General features: G+C 40.1%; 2 protein-coding genes and 1 pseudogene across 3 annotated transcripts; 1 reads left to right on the top strand and 2 right to left on the bottom strand.

Moving 5' to 3' along the window:
* Positions 1 to 305: 305 nt before the first annotated feature.
* LOC104799135 (calcium-dependent protein kinase 34) lies at positions 306 to 3418 on the bottom strand. 2 transcript variants are annotated; one of them, XM_010521512.2, is made up of 8 exons: positions 2311 to 3417; positions 2042 to 2185; positions 1781 to 1933; positions 1565 to 1680; positions 1288 to 1455; positions 1070 to 1197; positions 857 to 956; positions 306 to 736 (listed from the first exon to the last, which is right to left on the bottom strand). In XM_010521512.2, exons 1-8 carry the CDS (start codon positions 2984 to 2986, stop codon positions 641 to 643), a joined length of 1581 nt encoding a protein of 526 aa, XP_010519814.1. In that variant the 5' UTR covers positions 2987 to 3417; the 3' UTR covers positions 306 to 640. The 2 variants fall into 2 exon arrangements, with proteins under 2 accessions (XP_010519814.1, XP_010519813.1); XM_010521511.1 differs by having other exon boundaries at positions 1781 to 2185; positions 2311 to 3418.
* Positions 3419 to 5029: 1611 nt separating this feature from the next.
* On the top strand, positions 5030 to 12244 carry LOC104799131 (protein SUPPRESSOR OF npr1-1, CONSTITUTIVE 1-like). Its single transcript, XM_010521507.1, has 10 exons — positions 5030 to 5898; positions 6326 to 7412; positions 7583 to 7885; positions 7988 to 10069; positions 10377 to 10457; positions 10720 to 10806; positions 11013 to 11109; positions 11407 to 11546; positions 11709 to 11865; positions 11946 to 12244. Exons 1-9 carry the CDS (start codon positions 5117 to 5119, stop codon positions 11733 to 11735), a joined length of 4686 nt encoding a protein of 1561 aa, XP_010519809.1. The 5' UTR covers positions 5030 to 5116; the 3' UTR covers positions 11736 to 11865; positions 11946 to 12244.
* Positions 11945 to 20480, bottom strand: LOC104799132 (annotated as a pseudogene).
* Between the last annotated feature and the right edge of the window lie 6 nt (positions 20481 to 20486).

Raw genomic sequence — 20486 nt, 5'->3', positions numbered from 1 at the left:
ATGTTCAATCTGTTTAAATTCTCGTCTTCTTATTGTAGGATGTTCTTGTTTGGTAATTTGTGGGATAAGAACATTTGAAGAATATAGCCGAGAAATGTTGTTCTTGGAATAATGGGTGAATCTTTGTATTATTTGCCCTAGATTTTAAGGTCTCCATTGTTGCTTCCGTAGGATATTTCTGAGAGAAACCATTGAGGTTAGCGTGTTTTAGGGTTTTTCGCGATTGATCTTTAACCATTTAAGCATTCTGGTTGTGTTCAGCTCTGTGTCGTGGTTTAGTGGTGTACAATGGATTATGGCCGGTATTGACAGACAACACTAATGCCCATAGTAAGAATTGAAAAGAATTAGGTACATTGAGAAACCCCAGCATTTTTAGTCAGTAGAACAACCAGAAAAAATATGTACGAACATCAGACACTTACATTCCCTAATCCCAGTTAATGATTTTTCCTTCATGAGCCATCTCCTCTCTTGAAGTTCTCTTCCAGTTCAGTCACGAGCATTCTGAGCATATGTAGGATCTGTTTGCTTCTGAAATTTGCATTTGGCATCAAAAGGAAGATGAAGTTTCTCATTGCATGTGCTGCTCTTTTTTTTTCTTTTCTATCTTCTCTCTTCCTCTACCTCAACAATGGGGTCATTTGAATGACAGTTCGCGTCGCTTCTTTGGATTAGGATCTGGGTTTCCTTTTCTCATCATTGCCACAAACTCATCGTAGTTTATCCGCCCATCCTGCAAGTGTTTTAGCAGATCATTTAGTGTTGTTCCATGATCATAAGTTGCATGTAGTGATGGCAAACTTAAACTATTTGCTACATGTGACATTAGAAGGGACTATTCTTTGTTGCTTACATTGTCAGAGTCAACTTCAGAGATTATTTCCTTAATGTCCCTACCATCACTCATGCCAAACTCCCGAAGGGCCTGCTCCAGCTCTTCCATTGTGATATATCTGGGAGTGACAGCATCATCGGGTAAGTTTTCTATTGTTCTTAAATCATTTTGCTTCTCTTTGTGTTAGATTTGGGAAAGTAAGAACCAGAACAGAAATTGCTAATTGCTTACCCACTGTTGTCTTTGTCAAAGTGTTGGAAGGCTGAGTAAAGATGTTCTTCTCTGTCAAGTCTGTTGATGTGCATTGTGGCTGCGATAAACTCACCGTAGTCTATTGTTCCATTACCATCTGCATCGGCCTATGGAAACCCACGAATCACATGCACACACTATCATGATTCATGAATCAGAAAATGAGCGGTGATATTACAAAAAATTGTAAGACTTACGGCTTCCATTAGCTGCTGGACTTCGTACTCAGACAACCTGGTGCCTTGCTTAGCAAGTCCCTGCCTTAGCTCCTCAAGTGTTATTGTTCCGCTGTTGTCGGTGTCCATGCCTTTGAACATCTCCTTCAATCCCTGGATCTCTTCCTCGGATAAGCAGCCTGCTATCACCTGTCCATTCATATCAGATTAAGGTCAGTACATGCCGAAATGTTATTTTGCTGTAGGTATCTCATTGCACCATATATATATTTCAGGTGTGTGAGAATTTGATTGTTACCCGTAAAGCAACTTTCTTGAACTGGTTCATTGCTTTGAATTGTTTGAGCCTGGACATCACTGCATTGTCGAGAGGAACATCTGGTGCCTCTCCATCCTCCTTGATCCATGGATGATCTTTCACAAAGGATTAAAAAAAAGAGAGAAATTATTAGGGCAAAGGATTTGCCGGAGAAATTGTTGTGTCTGAGGGTTTTGTGCTTTCGCAGATACTTACTGAGAACTTGTGCGGCTGTCAATCTTTGCTTGGGATCCGAGTTCAGCATCTTCCTAACGAGATCCTTTGCCTGAGGTGAGATGACTGGCCATGGATCACTTGAAAAATCAACCTGTCCTTTTAGGATGGCATTGAATATCCCATTCTCCGATTCTGTCAACAGGTTACCAAGTAAAATAAATGCAAGTCTCTCTCCGCGTGTGTAATCTTGCATATTCGCATTGTTTTTAACAAGAGACAGGAATACAGAAGAATCTTTACCTGCCCAGAAGGGTGGAACACCACATAGGAGGATATACAACATGACTCCAATGCTCCAAATATCGGCCTCTGGTCCGTACTTCCTCCTCAGGACTTCCGGTGCTATGTAATAAGCACTGCCCACGATGTCCTTGAACACCTCTCCTGTAGCAAGGCAAGACAGAGAAAAGATTCTGTGAATAATTAACCTTATGTGCGTTATTTTTGTTGCTCGATTTGATGGTGATTCAGATGCAGGGACAGAACTATGATTGCAATTCTAGCTTAACCTGGCTTGTAGAACACCGATAGCCCAAAGTCGGTGGCTTTGAGAGGAGAATCCTCGTCCTTGTTGAGCAACAGAAAGTTTTCGGGCTTCAGGTCCCTGTGAATAACCCCCATGGAATGGCAGGTATGCACGATCTGAACAATCGTCCTTAGCAATGAAGCAGCCGCTCTCTCGGAGTAATGGCCTTTGGCAATGATCCTATCGAAAAGCTCTCCACCGGCACAAAGCTCCATAACCAGATGCACTGAGTGCTTATCCTCATACGCTCCTTTAAGCTCCACGATATTTGGCTGACCTGTCAGGTGATGCATTATCTGAACCTCCCTTCTCACATCCTCGATATCTTCCTTGTTCACGAGCTTCCTCTTTGCTATGGTCTTGCAGGCGAACTGATGGCCCGTGGCCTTATGTGTGCAAAGGTGGGTGACCCCGAATTGGCCGCGACCGAGCTCTTTGCCCAACGAGTACGAGGCCTTGACATCTTCCATGGGTCGGCCCAAGACAGGTCCGATAGGGCCTTGTTTGGTTGCAGGTGGAGGAGAGGGAGGGGCGTGTTTGGACGCAGGTGCAGCTGAGGTTTCAGCGGCTGGATTGCTCTGAGCCGTGGCTCCATTTCCGGGTGTGGGTTCGTCCGTGTCTTCTGGTGATTCTCGTCCATGAGAGCAACAATTCCCCATTGTTGCAGTAAGGCGAGAGGGGAGGAGGAGGAGGAAGAGAAAGAGATGGTTTTTTTTTCCTTTCTTTTTTCTTCCTCTGTTTTCGTCTTATTGGTTTCTTCTTTAGCAAGAAATCTTTAGGAATTAGGTTTGTGAATGGGCTATGAATAGAATGTTACAGTTTGGTTGTTGGTTTTTTTTTTTTTGTTCTGTCCTTTCGGTTTAAGGGAATATAGGGTTTTCTGATAGGGAGGGAGTTTAGGGCCAAAGCTTTATATGCAATTTTGTTATTTAAAGAAAAAAAGAAAAAAGAAAAAAGAAATTTATTCAAAGGGATTTAGGAGAATGGCTGAGAGCATTTCATGGGGGATTTTAAGATATTCTTCTGTTGTGAAACCGTGTCGTGTCCGAGTAATCTGATTGCTGTCGAAATTTTTATCTTGTGACGTAATGTAATAACACATATGTTATGATAATCTTGCTTTGGTGTAACCAAGAGAACGAGTTATGATAAATAAAAATTTACCAATTCAATCATTTGCTAGGAATCGATGCATGTATCGACAACTGTGAAATGGTAAAAACCATCAATTAGTTATATGCCCTATGATATGTCTCGTATCACATTTTATTTTAAGATATTATACCAGATAGCTAGATTTCGACATTAATTGTTATATCGAATTATTATTATTTTTTTCTCAAAAGATACAACTTTTCATGGCTCATGCAAAATAAAGAACCAATGTATATTTGGAAACTTGCATCATCCATGTTTTCTAGAGGAATTCCGAGGTAGGATAATGGGGAGTGATCGCCGGTGCGGAAGACATATATAAAGAGTAGTTCTCCGAGTACCGCTAGAAAAGAAGATATAGGAATGAATCGAACACACTGGAACGAGAGAGATACAATTGTTATATAGTTTTTATGATCTAATATAACATAAAAGAATTAGTTGGACTACTCATATCAATAAAGTGCATATATTTTTTCGGTTGACGACTAGAACTCTAAAGTTAAGCGTGATGATTTTGGAAGAATCTGACCTACTGGAAAATGTCTTGATATAAGTGTATGTGCAAGTGAATGACAAAACACGCTGAAAGTTTATGAGAGCAGTTTCGATTTTTTGTAGCGGTGGGAGGTGTAATCATTTTGAAAAAGTGAAAATGAGGCATTTCTAGTTTTTTCCCTTTCTAAATATTTTGTTTGACATTCCATAACATTGTTTTGTATGATTCTTGGAAAAACCGAATTCCATTTGAATAAGAAAGATCATTTAAGTTTTAATTTGCAAACTTGTGTAGACCAAACAATAAGTATTTATCAACCACGATATCTAGTTTAATATTAAAATCTAAAATCCAAATTATGTGCACCAAACAAACAATGAACCTCTAAACAAAATTGAAAGGGTAAACTGAACACGAAGGTTCTGAGTCAGTCTTACATCATTCATTTATTTTCCATGTTATGATATATGGTCGTCGAAAGCACTCTTTATATAATACATTAAGAATTCCTTTTTTTTTTTAAAAAAAAACTCTTTATTACATATATTTTAATTCATCACTTTTTGCGTGTGTAAATGTATTACTCTCCTAATATTGCATATGAAACATTTCAATGGATAACTATAAAGCTTTTAAAGTTTAGGAAATTTTGAAGTTCACAACTACATAATTATCATACTAGTTAATACATACATACATACATACATACATACATACATACATACATACATACATACATACATACATACATACATACATACATACATACATACATACACACACATACGTACATACATACATACATTGACGCAATAAATTCACAAAATGAAGAAAGTAAGAACACATTAAAAAATTGGAGAAAGGAAAACAAAAAAGTCCAATATCAATCATTTCAATTTTCCATCCTTGTCGTAAGGCAAAAAATTAAATCTTTCGGTCGATATTTATAATAAAATAGAAACTTATTGTGTTGCATAATTGTAAAATTTTCCATTTAAAATTTTAGAATTTCCAAAAAAAAAAAAATATTGTATCCAGCCCCTTCCTTCGAAGGGAAACCAAGTTATATGTAAAGGAAGAAGAAGAAGAGAAGAAGAAGAAGAAGAAGAGGAAGAAATCGAGAGGAAGGGAGGCGATGAACAGACCGAACGTCCCCTCGATGAGTCATCCATGTCCGCCGCCTTATTCCGCTCCGACACGGCGGCTACGTCCCTCATATCTCTCTCCGCGGCGGTTCAATGGCGATGAAACCCCTTCCTTTGTCAGGTTCCCACGCCCTCTCAAATGCTCTTCCTCTCCAGCTCCTCCTTCTACTGCGTTGAATGTAGATTATCGATCGTTGTCGTATTCTTCTCCGTCGTCATCATCATCATCATCATCTTCTTCTTCTTCTTCTTCTACCGTCGGCGTCGCGGCTGATTATCGATCGTCATCGTCGTCGTCTTCTTCTGAATCCCGGTCGAAATACGATGTGTTCATCAGTTTCCGAGGAGAGGACACGCGCAAAGGTTTTACGAGCCACCTCTATCACGCTCTGCGTAAGAAAGGAATTGAAGCTTTCATGGATAGCGAAAAGCTCAGGGCAGGCGAGGAGAATCCTCGGGCGCTGAAGGATGCGATCGAGCAATCGAGGATCTCACTGACGGTTTTTTCTAAGAATTACGCGTCTTCCTCGTGGTGTTTGGACGAGCTGTCAACGATAATGGAGTGCAGGAGAACCAAAAGCCAAACCGTGTTGCCAGTCTTCCTTGGGGTTGAGCCCACGGAGGTTCGGAGGCAGACCGGTAGCTACGGCGTGGCATTTGCTAGGCATGAGAAGGCTCCTGAGGGGTCAGAAAGGGCTGAGAAAGTGAAGGGGTGGAAAAAATCCTTGACGGAAGCATCCAATCTCTCCGGATTTGTTTCCTCTGCTGTGGAGTGAGTTGAATTCGTCACATGTTTTTAGTTTTTGTTTTGCTTAGATTCTTTCTTTTGTTGATTTTGCTTTGTTCTCTAGAGTGAATACCATTTCGAGAAGAATTCACCACCGGCATTGTTTATAGTTTGTCTGAAAAGCTTAGAGAACATGGCCATTTCAAGGGGAACTAATCTGTGCTTAGTTCAATTCAGAAGACGGCTTGTGTTGTTTGGTATTGCGATCAGAAGTAAAGTGCTATAAGGAGTGCAATAAATTTGAGCTCTGGGTCCTAGAAGGTTCATGAGAAGTTTTTCGATGTTTTTAATGTTCTTACTGCAATAGAGTTGTTTAATTTTTGTCTTTGCTTCCACAAAAAAAAAAAAAAAAGAACCAAACATGGGCGTCTTATATTGTTTTCCCTGTTTCTTATTAAAAAACATCTTCTAGGTCTGAAACAAAGCTGATTGATCAAATTGTTACCTGCATCTTGGAGAAGCTAGAAAGCATGAGCTTGCATGAAGAGGAGGGGTTGGTTGGAGCATATTCTCAAGTGAAAACAGTAGAAGAACTGCTGGAAAATCGGCCTGATCATGTTCATAGCGTAGGGATATGGGGAATTGGTGGTATTGGGAAGACTGCTATTGCAGAAGCTATCTTCAATCGTCTATACCGTCAATTTGATAGCTATTGCTTCCTTGCCAATGTCAGAGAAGAATCTGGAAGACATGGACTTACTAGTTTAAGGAATGCACTTCTTCGTCAAATCCTTTTTCAGACAGATATTAACATAGCTACTCCTGAAATCAGGTCCAGTATTTTAATAGATCGTCTACGTCGCAGAAGGGTTCTTATAGTTCTTGATGACGTGAGCAGTATTAGTCAACTGGAATTTTTAATCAAAGAACCAGCTTACTTTGGTCCTGGAAGCAGAATCATTGTTACTACACGAGACAGAAATGTAATCAAGAACCTTGATGAAATATATTCTGTAAAGGGGCTAACTGAAGTTGATGCTCTTGAACTATTTTCTCATTGTGCATTCAAACAGAACATCCCTCCTGAAGATTATTTGCAGTTGTCAAGGAAGTTACTGGATTACGCAAAAGGGATCCCTTTGGCTATTAAAGTTATGGGATCTTTTCTCTGTAAGAGAACTGTAATAGAGTGGGAAAGCGCACTGAAGAGATTTCAAAAGTCCCTTGATGAGGGAGTCTATGATATACTCCGTGTAAGTTATGATAGACTTAATGATGAAGATAAGCAGATATTTCTTGATGTGGCTTGTTTTTTCAAAGGGGAAGATCGGAGTTCTGTAACAAATCTTCTTAATGGTTGTGGCTTCTCTGGCGAAATTGGAATACAGTCACTTGTTGAGAAGTCTCTGATCACCTGTTCTGGAGATAAGCTGCAAATTCATGAGTTGTTACAGAACATGGCAAGACAAATTGTTTTACAAGAATCAACTCGGGATCCCAGCAGGCGCAGCAGGCTGTGGTCTAATGATGAAGTCCAGGAAGTCTTAACAGAAAATACGGTAATGTCCAGATCTTATATATTTCACCTGAATATTGAAGAGCTATACTACAAATCAGATAGAAGCATACTGTTATAAGAGCTATCCACGTGGTTACAAAGAGAGAATGGTGAACATTGTATTTAGGCGACACATACCATTATAACTTTTCTCTTGTTTCTTTTCATCAGGGAACTGAATACATTGAAGGTATATCCCTTGACCTGTCAGAAGAGGAATCTGTTCAGCTAAGTCCTCAAGTTTTCATGGGGATGCGGAACCTGAGATATCTGAGAATCAAGAACAGTTGGTCTAATGAAAAAAACGGCAAAGTCCACCTTCCGGAAGGCCTTCAGTTTCTTCCTAGGAAGCTGAGGCTCCTTCACTGGGACACCTATCCTTTGAGAACTTTGCCAGAAGAATTTCGGCCAGACAACCTTGTCGAAATTTGTATGCGTTATACCTGCCTCGAACAATTGTGGGAAGGAAACAGGGTACAGTTTCATATGCAAAGCAATGCATTTTGTTTCATAGTCTCTAACATGAGATTTTTTTTATGAGAATTGATTCTTGTACTAATCCCGGTTCCTTTGCAGCCTCTTGGTAACTTAAAACGGCTTGATCTCAGCTATTCCACATCTCTGAGGGTACTTCCAGACATGTCAAATGCTCATAGACTCGAGTGTGTTATTGCCAGAGATTGTACAGATCTAATAAGCGTCCCGTCTGTTGAAAAAAAATTGGAATCACTTGAGCTGGTCGATCTCTCTGGATGCTCAAAGTTAAAGGAATTCCCAGAGATCTCATGGAATGTAAAAGTTTTGCGTTTGGCTGATAGTGGAATAGAGGAAATCCCACCGTCAATTGAGAATTTCCATCGGCTTGCTGTCCTTGATATGAAGAACTGTAAAATGCTTAAGTGTGTTCCTAACGCGATTCAGAAGGTGGAAAAGTTGGAATTTCTTGATCTATCTGGTTGCTCTAATGTGACAAGTTTTCCCCTAATCTCTTCAGAGTTAGAAGTTTTACTTCTCAATGAGACTTCTGTAGAAGAGATCACCTCATCCATCAAGTGCATGGAAAAACTAGAGTTACTGGAACTAAAGAACTGCCCTAATCTGAAGAGTCTTCCAAGTAGTATTTGTAAGTTAAAATCTCTGGTGGAGCTTAATCTTTCTGGATCTTCAAACTTCAGCTGCTTTCCAGAAATCCTCGAGACCATGGGCATGCTAAATTATCTTTCTTTAGATGGAACGGGCATAATTGAGCTACCTTCTTTGATTGAGAACCTGACTGGCCTTTATTCTCTTGATCTCGAAAACTGCGAGAGTCTTGTCAGTCTTCCACATGGTTTATGTGGGTTAAAGTTCCTCGAAGATCTTAATCTCTCTGGCTGCTCAAACCTTGAGAGTTTGCCACTGAGCCTCGGGAATCTTGAATATTTGCGGAGGGTCAGAGCATGTGGTTGTAAAAGTCAAGTTGTTGATTTTCTAGTGGGTAACTTGCGCTCAGTAGAAATTCTACACTTGAGTAAATGTGGAATCATGGAGTTTCCTGATGCTTTAACGCACTTACCTTCACTGACAGAGCTAGATTTGAGCCATAATTTTATTAGGAGAATTCCCTCAAGCATTAAGCGGCTTCATGCACTCCAAAGTCTCGATTTAAGCCATTCCCAGGAACTGCAGTGTTTATCGGGGCTTCCAGCTGGCCTAACAAGGCTAATTGTACTCAACTGCAGATCTTTGGAGATGGTTGCCTTCAGTGAATCTTCTGAACTTCGACTTTATCCATTGGAAAACGTCGAAACCTATGTGTTTGCAAATTGTCCAAACCTAAGCCAACATGCACTAGACAACATCAAGGCATTTGCAAAACGAAGAGTCCATGTCCTGGCATCTCATCTGGCTGTTGTCTTAAATTTTAGAGATTGCCTCTCTCGTAGTGGATGGATCACACCACAACAAGTGGGGTACTTGCTCTCTAGCATGTATGGCTATGGGAATTTCTACGAAGCATTGAGAGGATTACACAAAGCATTTTTCAGCGATGAGCTCATTACTGAGGTACCTCAATATAGCCTACTTGGTCGCATACTCCACGACTTCCAGGACCGGTTTATGCTAGATATTCAAGGTTTACTAGGCTTTTTCTCCTTGGTTGCACATCTTTACTTGTACTACCAAGGAAAGCCTTCCACCAATTTCTGCTTACCTGCGACCGAGATTCCTGAATGGTTTTGCTATCAAAATGATGGATCATATATCGCCACATTGGTTCAACCCCCTGAGCAAACAAATGACTGTTCTACTTTGGCAGGTTTTGCTATGTCTGTTCTTGTTGCCTTCGATGACTACAGTGATGATAAGGGTATCAGTATTAAATGTGAATATTATTTCTATTCCAACCATCTTGGCGCACGTGATGGAGCTACATATTTGAGGGGCTGGGATAGACAAAAGGATAAATCCTTGTTAGTTGAAGGGGACCATTTATTCTTGGGCTATGACTCCTCTCTTTTGTTTAATGCTGCCAAAGGAATCAAAGAGTTTGTTGGTTATTCTCAAGATCTTGTTGAAGTCGCCTTTAATTTTCATGTGGTGGATGAGGATGGTAATCCCATTGACTCTTGCACGGTGAAGAAGTGTGCGATCCAACCACTCTACATCAATGACACGGTATCTAGTTCGTCTTCTGATTTATATGATTTATATACCCCGATGTCTAATATGTTTATGTGATACATGTATATTCACGACTCTAGTAGTATAAATATATAGGTTTCTGTTTCATAGTTTGTCTGTCAACTTTTTTGTTTTTGGGGTTTTCCCTTTTTCCCTTTTCAAATCATGCGAAAGCTGTCTTATGATGTAGGCTTCTTATTCTACAGATACAAATTATCAAACTGGTGCTTCGTTTTTCCATCTGAGCATAGCATAGATAATTTATGGTTACCATTTTGACTTGTTTTTTGTTGATTGACAGGCCAAGTCCAGTGAGGAACTCTTGTGCAGACAGGGCATAACCAAAAGATTGAACAAAACTTTTTCAGGATATCTCGGAGAGGTTTGTGTCTACTTCATACACTAAATGTATCAGTGATACCCTTCTACGTTTGTTGAGTTACTGAAATTCAAGTTTCTCCTAAACCTGGATTGCTGGGGCTAAGTAGTGATACATTCTCTGGCTTGATGTTTTTCCAATTATTTTCTCTCTCTAGACTATGCAATCTTCATTGATAACTGCTATTTTGATTCGTTCATGCCTAGTAATAAGTCAGTTGCTACAGGAGTGAGGCTGTTCCAACTTGAGTACTTCATGGTTTCAGGTGTTTAGCAACTTGGACTTATTCTGTGCAATCTCATTAGGCATCTTGAACGTTCTTGGTGATTTATCAGTGGATGTTGTCCATCAGGTACGTTCTTAGAAAGATTTACAATCCATACAAGCATACGTTTCATTTGAGTAGCCGTCTAAGTTATATCATAGTCATTGCTGGCCCGTGTATGCTTATGCAACAGGTTTACAGAAGATTGTCTATGAAAATGCATGTTTATGTATGCTGTTTATAAAATTTGCTGGATTGCCTCGTCACATAAATGGTACTTAATTTGGGTGCAGGGAGGGTATGTCTGTATCGTCATAAAATGCGAAAATGCAGGTCTGCCTGTTGGACTTCAAATATTCAACATGCATCTCGGGACAGTACCACTCTCAGGTCAAACACATAGATCCATTTTATGCTTTAATAATCGATATTTTTCTGGATTCCTTCAAAAAGAAGATGACATATTTGGCAGTAGGAATACTCAGTTATCATTTTTATGCACTGTTGAAATGTACCTTAATAGTTGGGCATTTGCATTTGTTTGCCAATTTAATGTGCTCCATAAAGTTTATGCTGCAGGGCTGCATATATTGGCTGATAGTGAGTGTTATGAGTTTTGCCATCTAAATGCCCTTTACCTCGTACATGTTTCTGGAGGATGTGATTCTTCTCCATTGTTTTGTACAGTCAAGCTGATTGAACAGCCTCAGCATTCTCAAGATCAGAGGGCAGTCTCATTTGAGTACTCGCATGTGGATGGCGAAGGTAGCTGTCACAGATACAAAGTCAAGAAATGCAATATCCGTCCGTTGGAAAACCATGTCATGGTAAGCAATCAGACTTGCTATTGTTTCTTTCTTTCTTTTTATAGGTCTTTATTAATCATAGTAGCCCATTTGCAAATCCTCAAAGAAAGCTTTTTAGCTGTTTTTTTTTTTGTGAATCACTAACTTACCTACTTCTCAATCATAGATCTGAGTCCCTTACAGTTGATCGACAGGTGTGGCGTCACGTGAAGTGGCCAAGATGAATATGAGTTTCGATCCTTATGTTCCCCATCACTATCACTAATTGCCATGGAGACAGATCGATTTTGCCATGAGCGACATTCTACAAACTCCTTTTTTTGGGTCAGTGAAATCTCTGGTAAGTGATCTAAAAGTTATAAGTTTGGCATCCTGGCAGTAAAAAAAAATGTAACCACCGTAAAAACTTTGCATTTACAGGTAAATCCCGACATATTTCACATGTGCAGACGACACACGTGCACATAGGAAATGGTGACTAGTTAACAACTTAAATCTCTGGAGCGAAAAAAGCATGTGAAGCTCAGCAGTTATGGAATTTAAGTAGCTGTCATGTCATTTACTTGTTATATAATTACGTATTTCTTCATGATTGAAGCGGAATTCAAGAAACTATACAGAAAATTCTCCATCTGATCTTGTTCTGTTTCCCTGCTAGTTTGAGTTAAAACCTGTACGTGGATACGCATTCTACAGAAATTATATCATATGTACTTCTTCGATTCTTTTAGATTCCTATCTGAAATTTTGAAATCCTGAAGTGAAGCGAGAAGGCACTGCAGAAGGAGAAGAAATTCGCGAAAAGAGCTTTGAAAATGGAAATGGAGGTTGCGGAGGAATAAGAAGCATCAGGCAACGGGCATGGCCGCCTGGGTGAGAGCACAATACCACTCTGCTCTTTAATATCGTGAGCTCTGTTTCGCTGATCTCGTGGAAGTTGCAGAGGAAAGGTTTTTGACCTGCAAGTCACAAAGCCCTTCCATGCCAGACGAATAATAAGTCAGCAATCTGAGAGTGATTCAACAGTTTATTTAATAATCTTTGGAAAAACTTTACTTTTTGTAGGCAGAAATCTGTAAAAAAAAAAAATAGTTCTGAAGCAGAAATCCGAATGTGGCAAACATAACTTTTATTAACTTGAACAAAAAAGCTTAGATTAACAAAATTAAGAAACAGAAAATGTTAGTTTACTAAATTCATACAAAAGAATATGTGCGCTTAGCTATATTTTTTTTTATTTTATCAATTTGGGCAAATGTAAAATACTATTTGCTTTTTATCTATTTTAAGAATAAAATTTTAAAATAAATGCTATGGGATAAAACTAATTAAACAAGCACAGGGAGCGTCTGCCCTGAGTTCATTAAAAGAAAAACACAGCGCACCAAAAGTATAGCACCCTGAAGATGATCACCTCCACAAAGGAACCTCACAGTCCGAAAGAAGTTGAAGAACAAAGTTTGTTCTTATTTTCATAAGTCATTTCATATCGCATGCTTCATCAAATTTTGCGACCATGTGGTTCTTCAGTATGGTAGTAAATCTTGTTTTATGGTTCAATACAGTGAACAAGGACCAAAGGGTACCTGGATGGAGATACGAAGCTGTTTTGTCAATTCACAACAGCTTACTGTCAGGTTACAAGGTCCAGCCATGTATGAAACACCATGAAAGTCCAAAAAAGCTGATGGCCTGTGAAATTGGGATGTCATCAATCTCAGAGACAAAATTCAAGTAACTGCTGGTGAGGATCCATTTCTGAATTCGTCCAGATGAGTGCAAATTCGGACAGAATGACCTCAAATTAGGAGTACGATGAATCATTGACGCAGAAAAGATCGTACCATAAGTTCAAGATGGAATTGCAGAGAATAGGGAAAATGCAAAAAACTCACACATAGTAGGAGCATCCACCAGTTTATTGCTTTTCCACCTTTGTCCTGTCGATTAACCAAAACCAATAGTTGGTACGCAGTTTGAAATTGACCTAAAGAAGATAGACAGAATATGGGATTAGCAAATGAAAGGGTAAAAGAAACCTTACCCCGAGACCGAGTATGTCCCTCACCCTTTGATCCATGAATTGGTCGATTCCACCTGATGCACGTATCGCAATCCGAAGCTTCTCGATGTATTTGGATCGTGAGAAATGTTCTTCGTCTTTGGAAGGAAGAAAAATGTCACTGTCAGACGAAGTGATTTTCTGGGCAAAGACAACCAAATTCCAAGAAACTCAAAGTACTGAAAACAGGCTGCAGAGACAAGTGATAAACCTGAGACACCGAATCCTATGGGGAAGCAAACTATTTTATGACCCGCGAAATTGTACGCAGCGGCAAGAAAGATACTCCCATTCTGCGACCATGCTCCACAAACAGATTACGATGTGAGAATTTGGACCTCCTTTGCGAGCAAACTATTTAAAACATGCCAGTAAAAATAGATGTTGATATAATCCAAAGATAAGGTAATTGGATAGGATTATGTTAGCATTAGGACTACAAACCTGGACTTGAGTAAATCATTCACGTTATAGTTTCATTGTTTCTCTGAATTTGACGTAATAAACAACCGAAACTAGTTAAGGAGTTCAATTAGAAAACTAAGGGAAGAAGTACAGAATTTCTTTTTAGTAAGAAGTGTTAATCTGGCTCAATGTGAAGTTACAAACCAATTTTTAAAAAAGAAAAGAAAAAGATATGTATGCAACAAATAATGTTGTCAAACCAATTAAATTTGGAACTACTGCAGCAGCAACATGTATGCTGCAAGGGCATGAATAATATATCTGAGACAGATATGTTGTCCTGTACCTTTTGATCATGAACAAATTCAAATGAAATATAAACGTAGTGCTTGAGAATGCTCAGCAGTAAAATACCACCTCTGAAGTCCTGATACCAAAAAGATCGCATCGAGTATGAAAAAAGAATGAAATATAGAAACGCAAGGAGAAAGACTTTTACACATCATTTCTCTCCAATTATGCCAAGATGTAGCTTTTATTCCGAATTAGATCAAATTGATCAATGTAGTAGTAGTAGTAGTAGCAGCAGCAGTCATGTAATCATAAGAGAAATTCCAAAAGAATAGGAATTTTTAACCTCTGAAGTTGTTTCAGCAAGCTGAAGCTAAAGAGTGATGCATACTGATGCTAACCTCAAGTCTCCTGCGTTTGTCATCTCTGTCCAAGGTTTCCTTCTCTGATTGAATCTAGTATGCGATAAAAGAGATGACCAACAAGCTGCGTGAGAAAAATATACACACCAAACTTTTCCGCAGATGACTATCAGGCCTAACATAATTACTTGGGCGGACTCAGAACAATTGATAAACTGGATTTAAAAGAGAACTTGGTCACGGTGATCGATTTAGCCATGACAAAGCGAAAGTTATGAGTTGTTTCACCAGAAGAACTGAGTAAAAATTTATAATGTACCAAATGAACTATTAAATGAAAATAAAACATGTATCAAAAGAAAACATTGGGTGGACAACAAACCATGTCATGGAAATAGAGAGGGAGCATTCCGCACTTTGTCACCCTGCAGCAGTTTAATGAATTGCCATCCCCATCAACCGCAAAGAATTCAAACGAAACTTCACGGAGATTCTGAGAATATTTTAGCATCCCTCTAGTTCCTCTAGAGGCTTCAAAGATTAAAGAAAAGTCACAACCCAAGAACAGATGATCCCCTTCTACCAGCATGGCTTTACCCTGTTGACCATCCCAGCCCCTCAAATAGCAAACTCCATCATATGAACCAAGTTCTTCAGTCTGGAGATGATACTTGCATTTGACACTGCAACCGTTGTCTTCATTGTAATTTTCAAATTCAACAGCAGCACAAACAGCAAATCCCACACACAGACTATGAGCATCTGATGGCTTACCAGGTTCAAAAGTCATGGTAATAAATGAACCGACATTTTGAAGCTTAAACCATTCTGGGAGATTGGATCCTGGAAAACAGAAGTTGGTTGAAGGCTTGTCCAGGTAAGAAAGAAAGAGGATGGCAATCCACGTAAAAAACCCAACCCATCCGTGAAAGTCAAGCCTAGAGCGTTTATGGACGGCAACTATAATGAGATACAGTATATTAAAACGACTTTCAGCTGGAGAAGGTTCTTCATTGAGTAGACCTTGATAAAGTCTGCACAATGCTTCATCAAAGTTCTTGCATTCATGCCTTGTAGAAAAAATGAATCTTATCTTTTCCTCAGGCATCCACGTACAGTCTGATGAACAGTCTAAAAGATTCAGCGTCAACCCCACATGTGACGTCAAAGAATGGATTCTTCGTTCAGCATATAGCAAGATAGTGTTCTGTGCGTCTTGATTGAGTTTATGGCAGTGTGTAAACAGAAAGGTCTCCAGATGGTATGAAGGGTAAACATTCTCAGTCACAGAATGGCTATTGCTCATCAGCATTTCGAGTGATGAGCAGTTATGTGCAACTAATTTTCTTAACGAACTTGGAAGCTCAGGTAAGGAGAGAAGCCTCTCACAATAGCTTATATCAAGACTTTGTAGATCAGTAAGTTGCTTAATGCTGGGAGGAACTTTCTCAAAATTGTTCTTGCTGATATCAACCTCCACCAAGGATGTCAAGAGAGTCAAGATGTCCGGAAACTCTAACAAGCCACACTCACTTAGATGGAGAGTTTCCAATGAGAATAAGTTCTCCGATAGCAAGTCTATAACTTGACCATTACATCTATTTGCTCTCAACTTCCTCAACGGCATATAATAACCTGAGCACTTGGGAAAATTCTCGAGCCCAAGGCATCCGGAGAGATTAAGATCTTTAAGGAACTTCAACTTGCAAACTTCATCAGGAAGACTGACCAGATTTTTGCAGTTCCCAAGGTCCAATGAAGAAAGCACACTCAAATGCTCAATTGATGAAGGGAGCTCCTTAATGGCTGTTCCATTTAAATTGAGACAACTTAAAGCATCCATTGTTTCATGGATTTCTGGGAAGCTATGAAAGCTTGAACATCCAGAGAGATTGAGCTTTTGGAGAATCTTTAAATTGCATATACTGCTCGGAAGACTCTTGAGCTGTTTGCAGTTCTGCAGATCCATAAGAATAAGTTTTTCAGGAAAGATGACTGATGGAGGAATCTCATCTATCTCGGTCTCATTTAAGATCAACTTGTGCAAATTCCTTGAGATCTCTGGAAATTTTGTGACTTTTGAGCAGCCGGAGAGACTGAGGTACTCCAGCGATGCTAACTCATAATCAGCGCTGGAAATATTCTTGAGCATTTTGCAATTACTCATGTCTAATCTAACAAGTTGGTGGAGTATCTAATAGTCGGTGGAAACTCCTCTATTGCAGTTTCTTCCAAAAGCAATTCCTTTATGTCCCACGAAATCTCTGGAAATTCTTTCAGACTCGAGCATCCAGAAAGTACTAAAACCTCAAGATGTTTTAGCTTAAATCTGATACTAGACAGGCCCACAAGTTTTCTGCAGCCCCTCAGAAACACATGCTCAAGCTTTGGTGCTCCCGATAAGTCAGGCATGTGCTTCAGATTCATGGAATGGCAAAGATCAATCCACCTTAGGTTCTGGAGACCCTGAAATCCGAAGAAAAGAACACATGGTTATGCTTATTTATGCAAGCATGTAAGACATGTCCTACCATACACAAAAGCTGGTCTATAGTTTTCAGCAAGTCAAGTATGTACCTTGGATCCATCCCACAGTCGCTCAAGAGAACTGTAGTTCATAGAGAGTTTTACAAGGTCCTCGGGATAAAAGTTTGGTGGAAATGAATTTAGAGGATAGCTGTGCCAGTGGAGATATCTAAGCTTGTTGGATAGAAATTTAAGACCTTCAGGAAAATGCACTTTACATTTCTCTTCAGAGCCTTCTGTAGTGTAAAGTTTTAGAAATCGGAGATGAGACATATTTTCAAATGCTCGGGGGCTTAACTGCATCTCCTTCACTTCGGATAAGTTCAAGAATATGCATTCAACAGCATCAGTTGCCTGACATCAAAAGAGACACATACATGAGTACATAACGTATAACTATTGACACGTGTGATTCATTGCAGTTGAAAGTTCTTGCAAAAGCTTTTACCTTATCGTTTGTCAGTACTTCATAGATTTCATCATGATTCCACAATCTGCTGCGTCTTCCAGGCTCTCTAGGTGCCTCTCGACGAACAATTTCTTTACCCATGTCTTGGATCAAATCATGCATCTGCAGCCTATTTTTGGATATAGTTACCAGTGACTTATCTATGAGTGCTCTTATTCCAATAATTGCAGCAAAACCACAACCATCAAGCATACTTATGACGAAATTTGTATCTTCACCGTTGAAGAAACAAGCAATATCAAGGAAAATCTCCCTCTCTTCCTCATTCAGATCTTCATAACTTATTTCCAATATTTGTTGAATTTCTGCGTCAGGGTATTTCTGGAGTCTATCACATGCACTTTCCCACTCCTTCAGATTTTTCTGATACAGAAAAGATCCCAAGACTTTAAGAGCTAATGGATTTTGGCTTGCATATCGTAAAACCCTCTTAGCAATTCGAAAATGATCTTCGGAGGGATGATTTTCCTTCAAGGCACATCGAAAGAATAGCTCAAGAGCATCATTATCAGCTAATCCTTTTACCTCATAAATCACATCAACACCATGCTTAAGTACATCCTTGTCTCGAGATGTAATGATAAGTCTACTTCCAGGACGAAAATAACGAATGTCCTTGATCAAAAACTCTAGTTGTCTCAAGCTACTCACATCATCAAGCACTATAAGGACTCTTGTGCGTCGGAGTTGGTCTCTCAGAAACCTTTGGCTAATATCAGGAGTCTCTATATTTATATCCTTCCTATCAAGAATCTGTTGAAGCATTTCGTTTCTCAAGCTATAAAGGCCCCGATGTTTAGATTGTTCTCTAACACCTGGTAAGAAGCAGCATCCTTCAAATCGACCACATATGTGGTTAAAGATAGCTCCAGCAGTTGTTGTCTTTCCAATACCAGCCATTCCCCATATTCCCACACACCGAAAATCGTCTTTCTCATCACCGAGTAGCTTTTTCACTGCTTCTATCTGAGACTCTGCACCAACCAAGTCATCTTGACTACTCATCCATAAATCACCAAGGCTCTTCAAGATGCAAGCCACGATTTCCTCAATAAGTTTGGATTCGGTCCTGCCAATAAATTGCAGTTTAAGTAAACGGGTCCGATGAGCTTTCTTCAAGAGAAACGATAGACAAATCTCGATCATTAAAGAATCTTAGCTCTGGTTACAGATGCTCATAATCTCAAAAATGTCTCTCCAGAAAATGCCAAGCAATTCAGACTGAGAAACTTATTCAACCCAGAAGATGATTTGGATCAATAACGAAATTTCTTAATGCACATTGAATTTTCATGTCTATCAATCTATCAAGTGTTGCAGAGAAAAAAACAAGTATCCGCTAAGTTATGGGTTTCGGAAGAACCAATCATACCTTACGACCTTGGAATCGAATCCAGATAAATTCGCCGCCTCCGTCAAAGCAGCTCTCCACTGCTTCACCTTTGCCGACGCCGCGGGCGACTTCCTCTGGTAATACTTCTCGTGTGCGGCGAACGCCGGCGCGTAGCTCCCTGTCTGTCGTCGAATATCTGTGGGTTCAATGTCGAAGAAGACAGGCAACACCATCAACCCATTTTTCTTCTTGCATTCCAGAATCTTCAGAAGCTCGTCTAAACACCACCTCGAAGACGCGTAATCCCTAGAGAAAACCACGACGGCGATTCTCGATCCCTCGATCGCTTCCAAGAGCGCCGGGGAGATCTCTTCGCCTTGTCGGAGCTTCTCGCTATCCAGGTATGTCTCGATCTTCTCGCGACGAAGAGCCGTAAACAGGTGGCTCGTGAAGCTGTTGCGCGTGTCCTCGCCGCGGAAACTGATGAACACATCGTACTTGGAAGGCTTCGAAGAAGGAGGAGAGGTCAAGGGAGACGACGACGAAGCTCCAGTAAAGCGTTTCGAGCCCTTAAAACCAGTGAATGATGGTTTTCTCGGGAATGTGGAAGCGAAGCGAGTGGGGATTGGTGCAAGTGAAGAGGTTCGTGAGAAGAGCATTGTAGGAGCTAGAGACGGAGATTGTGGAGGAAGACGAAGAAGCTTCGGGCATGGCGGTCGCGTGAGAGTAAAAGGCCATTCTGCTCCGAACATAGATCTCTATTTCGCTGCTCTCATGGAAGCTAAAGGAGAAGGCGGAAAGGTTTTTGACTTGCCACCCCCAAGAGCACTTCATTCAATAGAGTGGAGTGGCTCGCAAGCTCTTTTGGAATAATAAATAATAATAGTTGTAATTTCATTTATAAATCCTAATTATACTCTCCATCCACGTGTAACAGAAACATACGTACTAAACCAAATCACATCTATTTGACGAGGTTTCTTGACATATCATTAAAGCCCATGTAGATCATCGATCATTGTCGTGTTCTTCTCCCTCATCGTCTCCTACCAGTGGCGTCGCGGCTGATTATCGATCGTCCTCTGCATTGCCGTCAGTCGACTTGGGTCGAAACACGATGTGTTCGTCAGTTTCCAAGCACAAAGGGCCTCTCTACGATGTCCGGGGTAGGAAAGGAATTGAAGTTTACATTGATAGCGACAGGCTCAGGCCAGGGCGAGGAGAGTCCTCGGGGGCTGATGGATGCGTGATCGATGATCTCACTGGCGGTTTTTTCTAACAAGTACGCATCTTCCTCGTGGCGTTTGACAAATATGATGGAGTGCAGGAGATTTTTTGCAGCTGTCAAGGAGGTTAGTGTGGGGAACAGGGATCCCTTTGGCTATTAAAGTTATGGATCTCCCCTTTAGACTTGCTCGGCCGAACAGCTTGTCTGCTCGGGCCGAGCTAGCATTTAGGACAAAACTTACTTGATCAAGCAGAACGTGTCTTCTCGGGTAGAGTAAGATATCTG

Source organism: Tarenaya hassleriana, unplaced genomic scaffold (genome assembly GCF_000463585.1).
Source record: "Tarenaya hassleriana unplaced genomic scaffold, ASM46358v1 Cleome6, whole genome shotgun sequence".
NCBI classification, from domain to species: Eukaryota; Viridiplantae; Streptophyta; class Magnoliopsida; order Brassicales; family Cleomaceae; genus Tarenaya; species Tarenaya hassleriana.
Note: the sequence above shows the minus strand (reverse complement) of the source record. Positions and strands in the feature narration are given on the sequence as shown.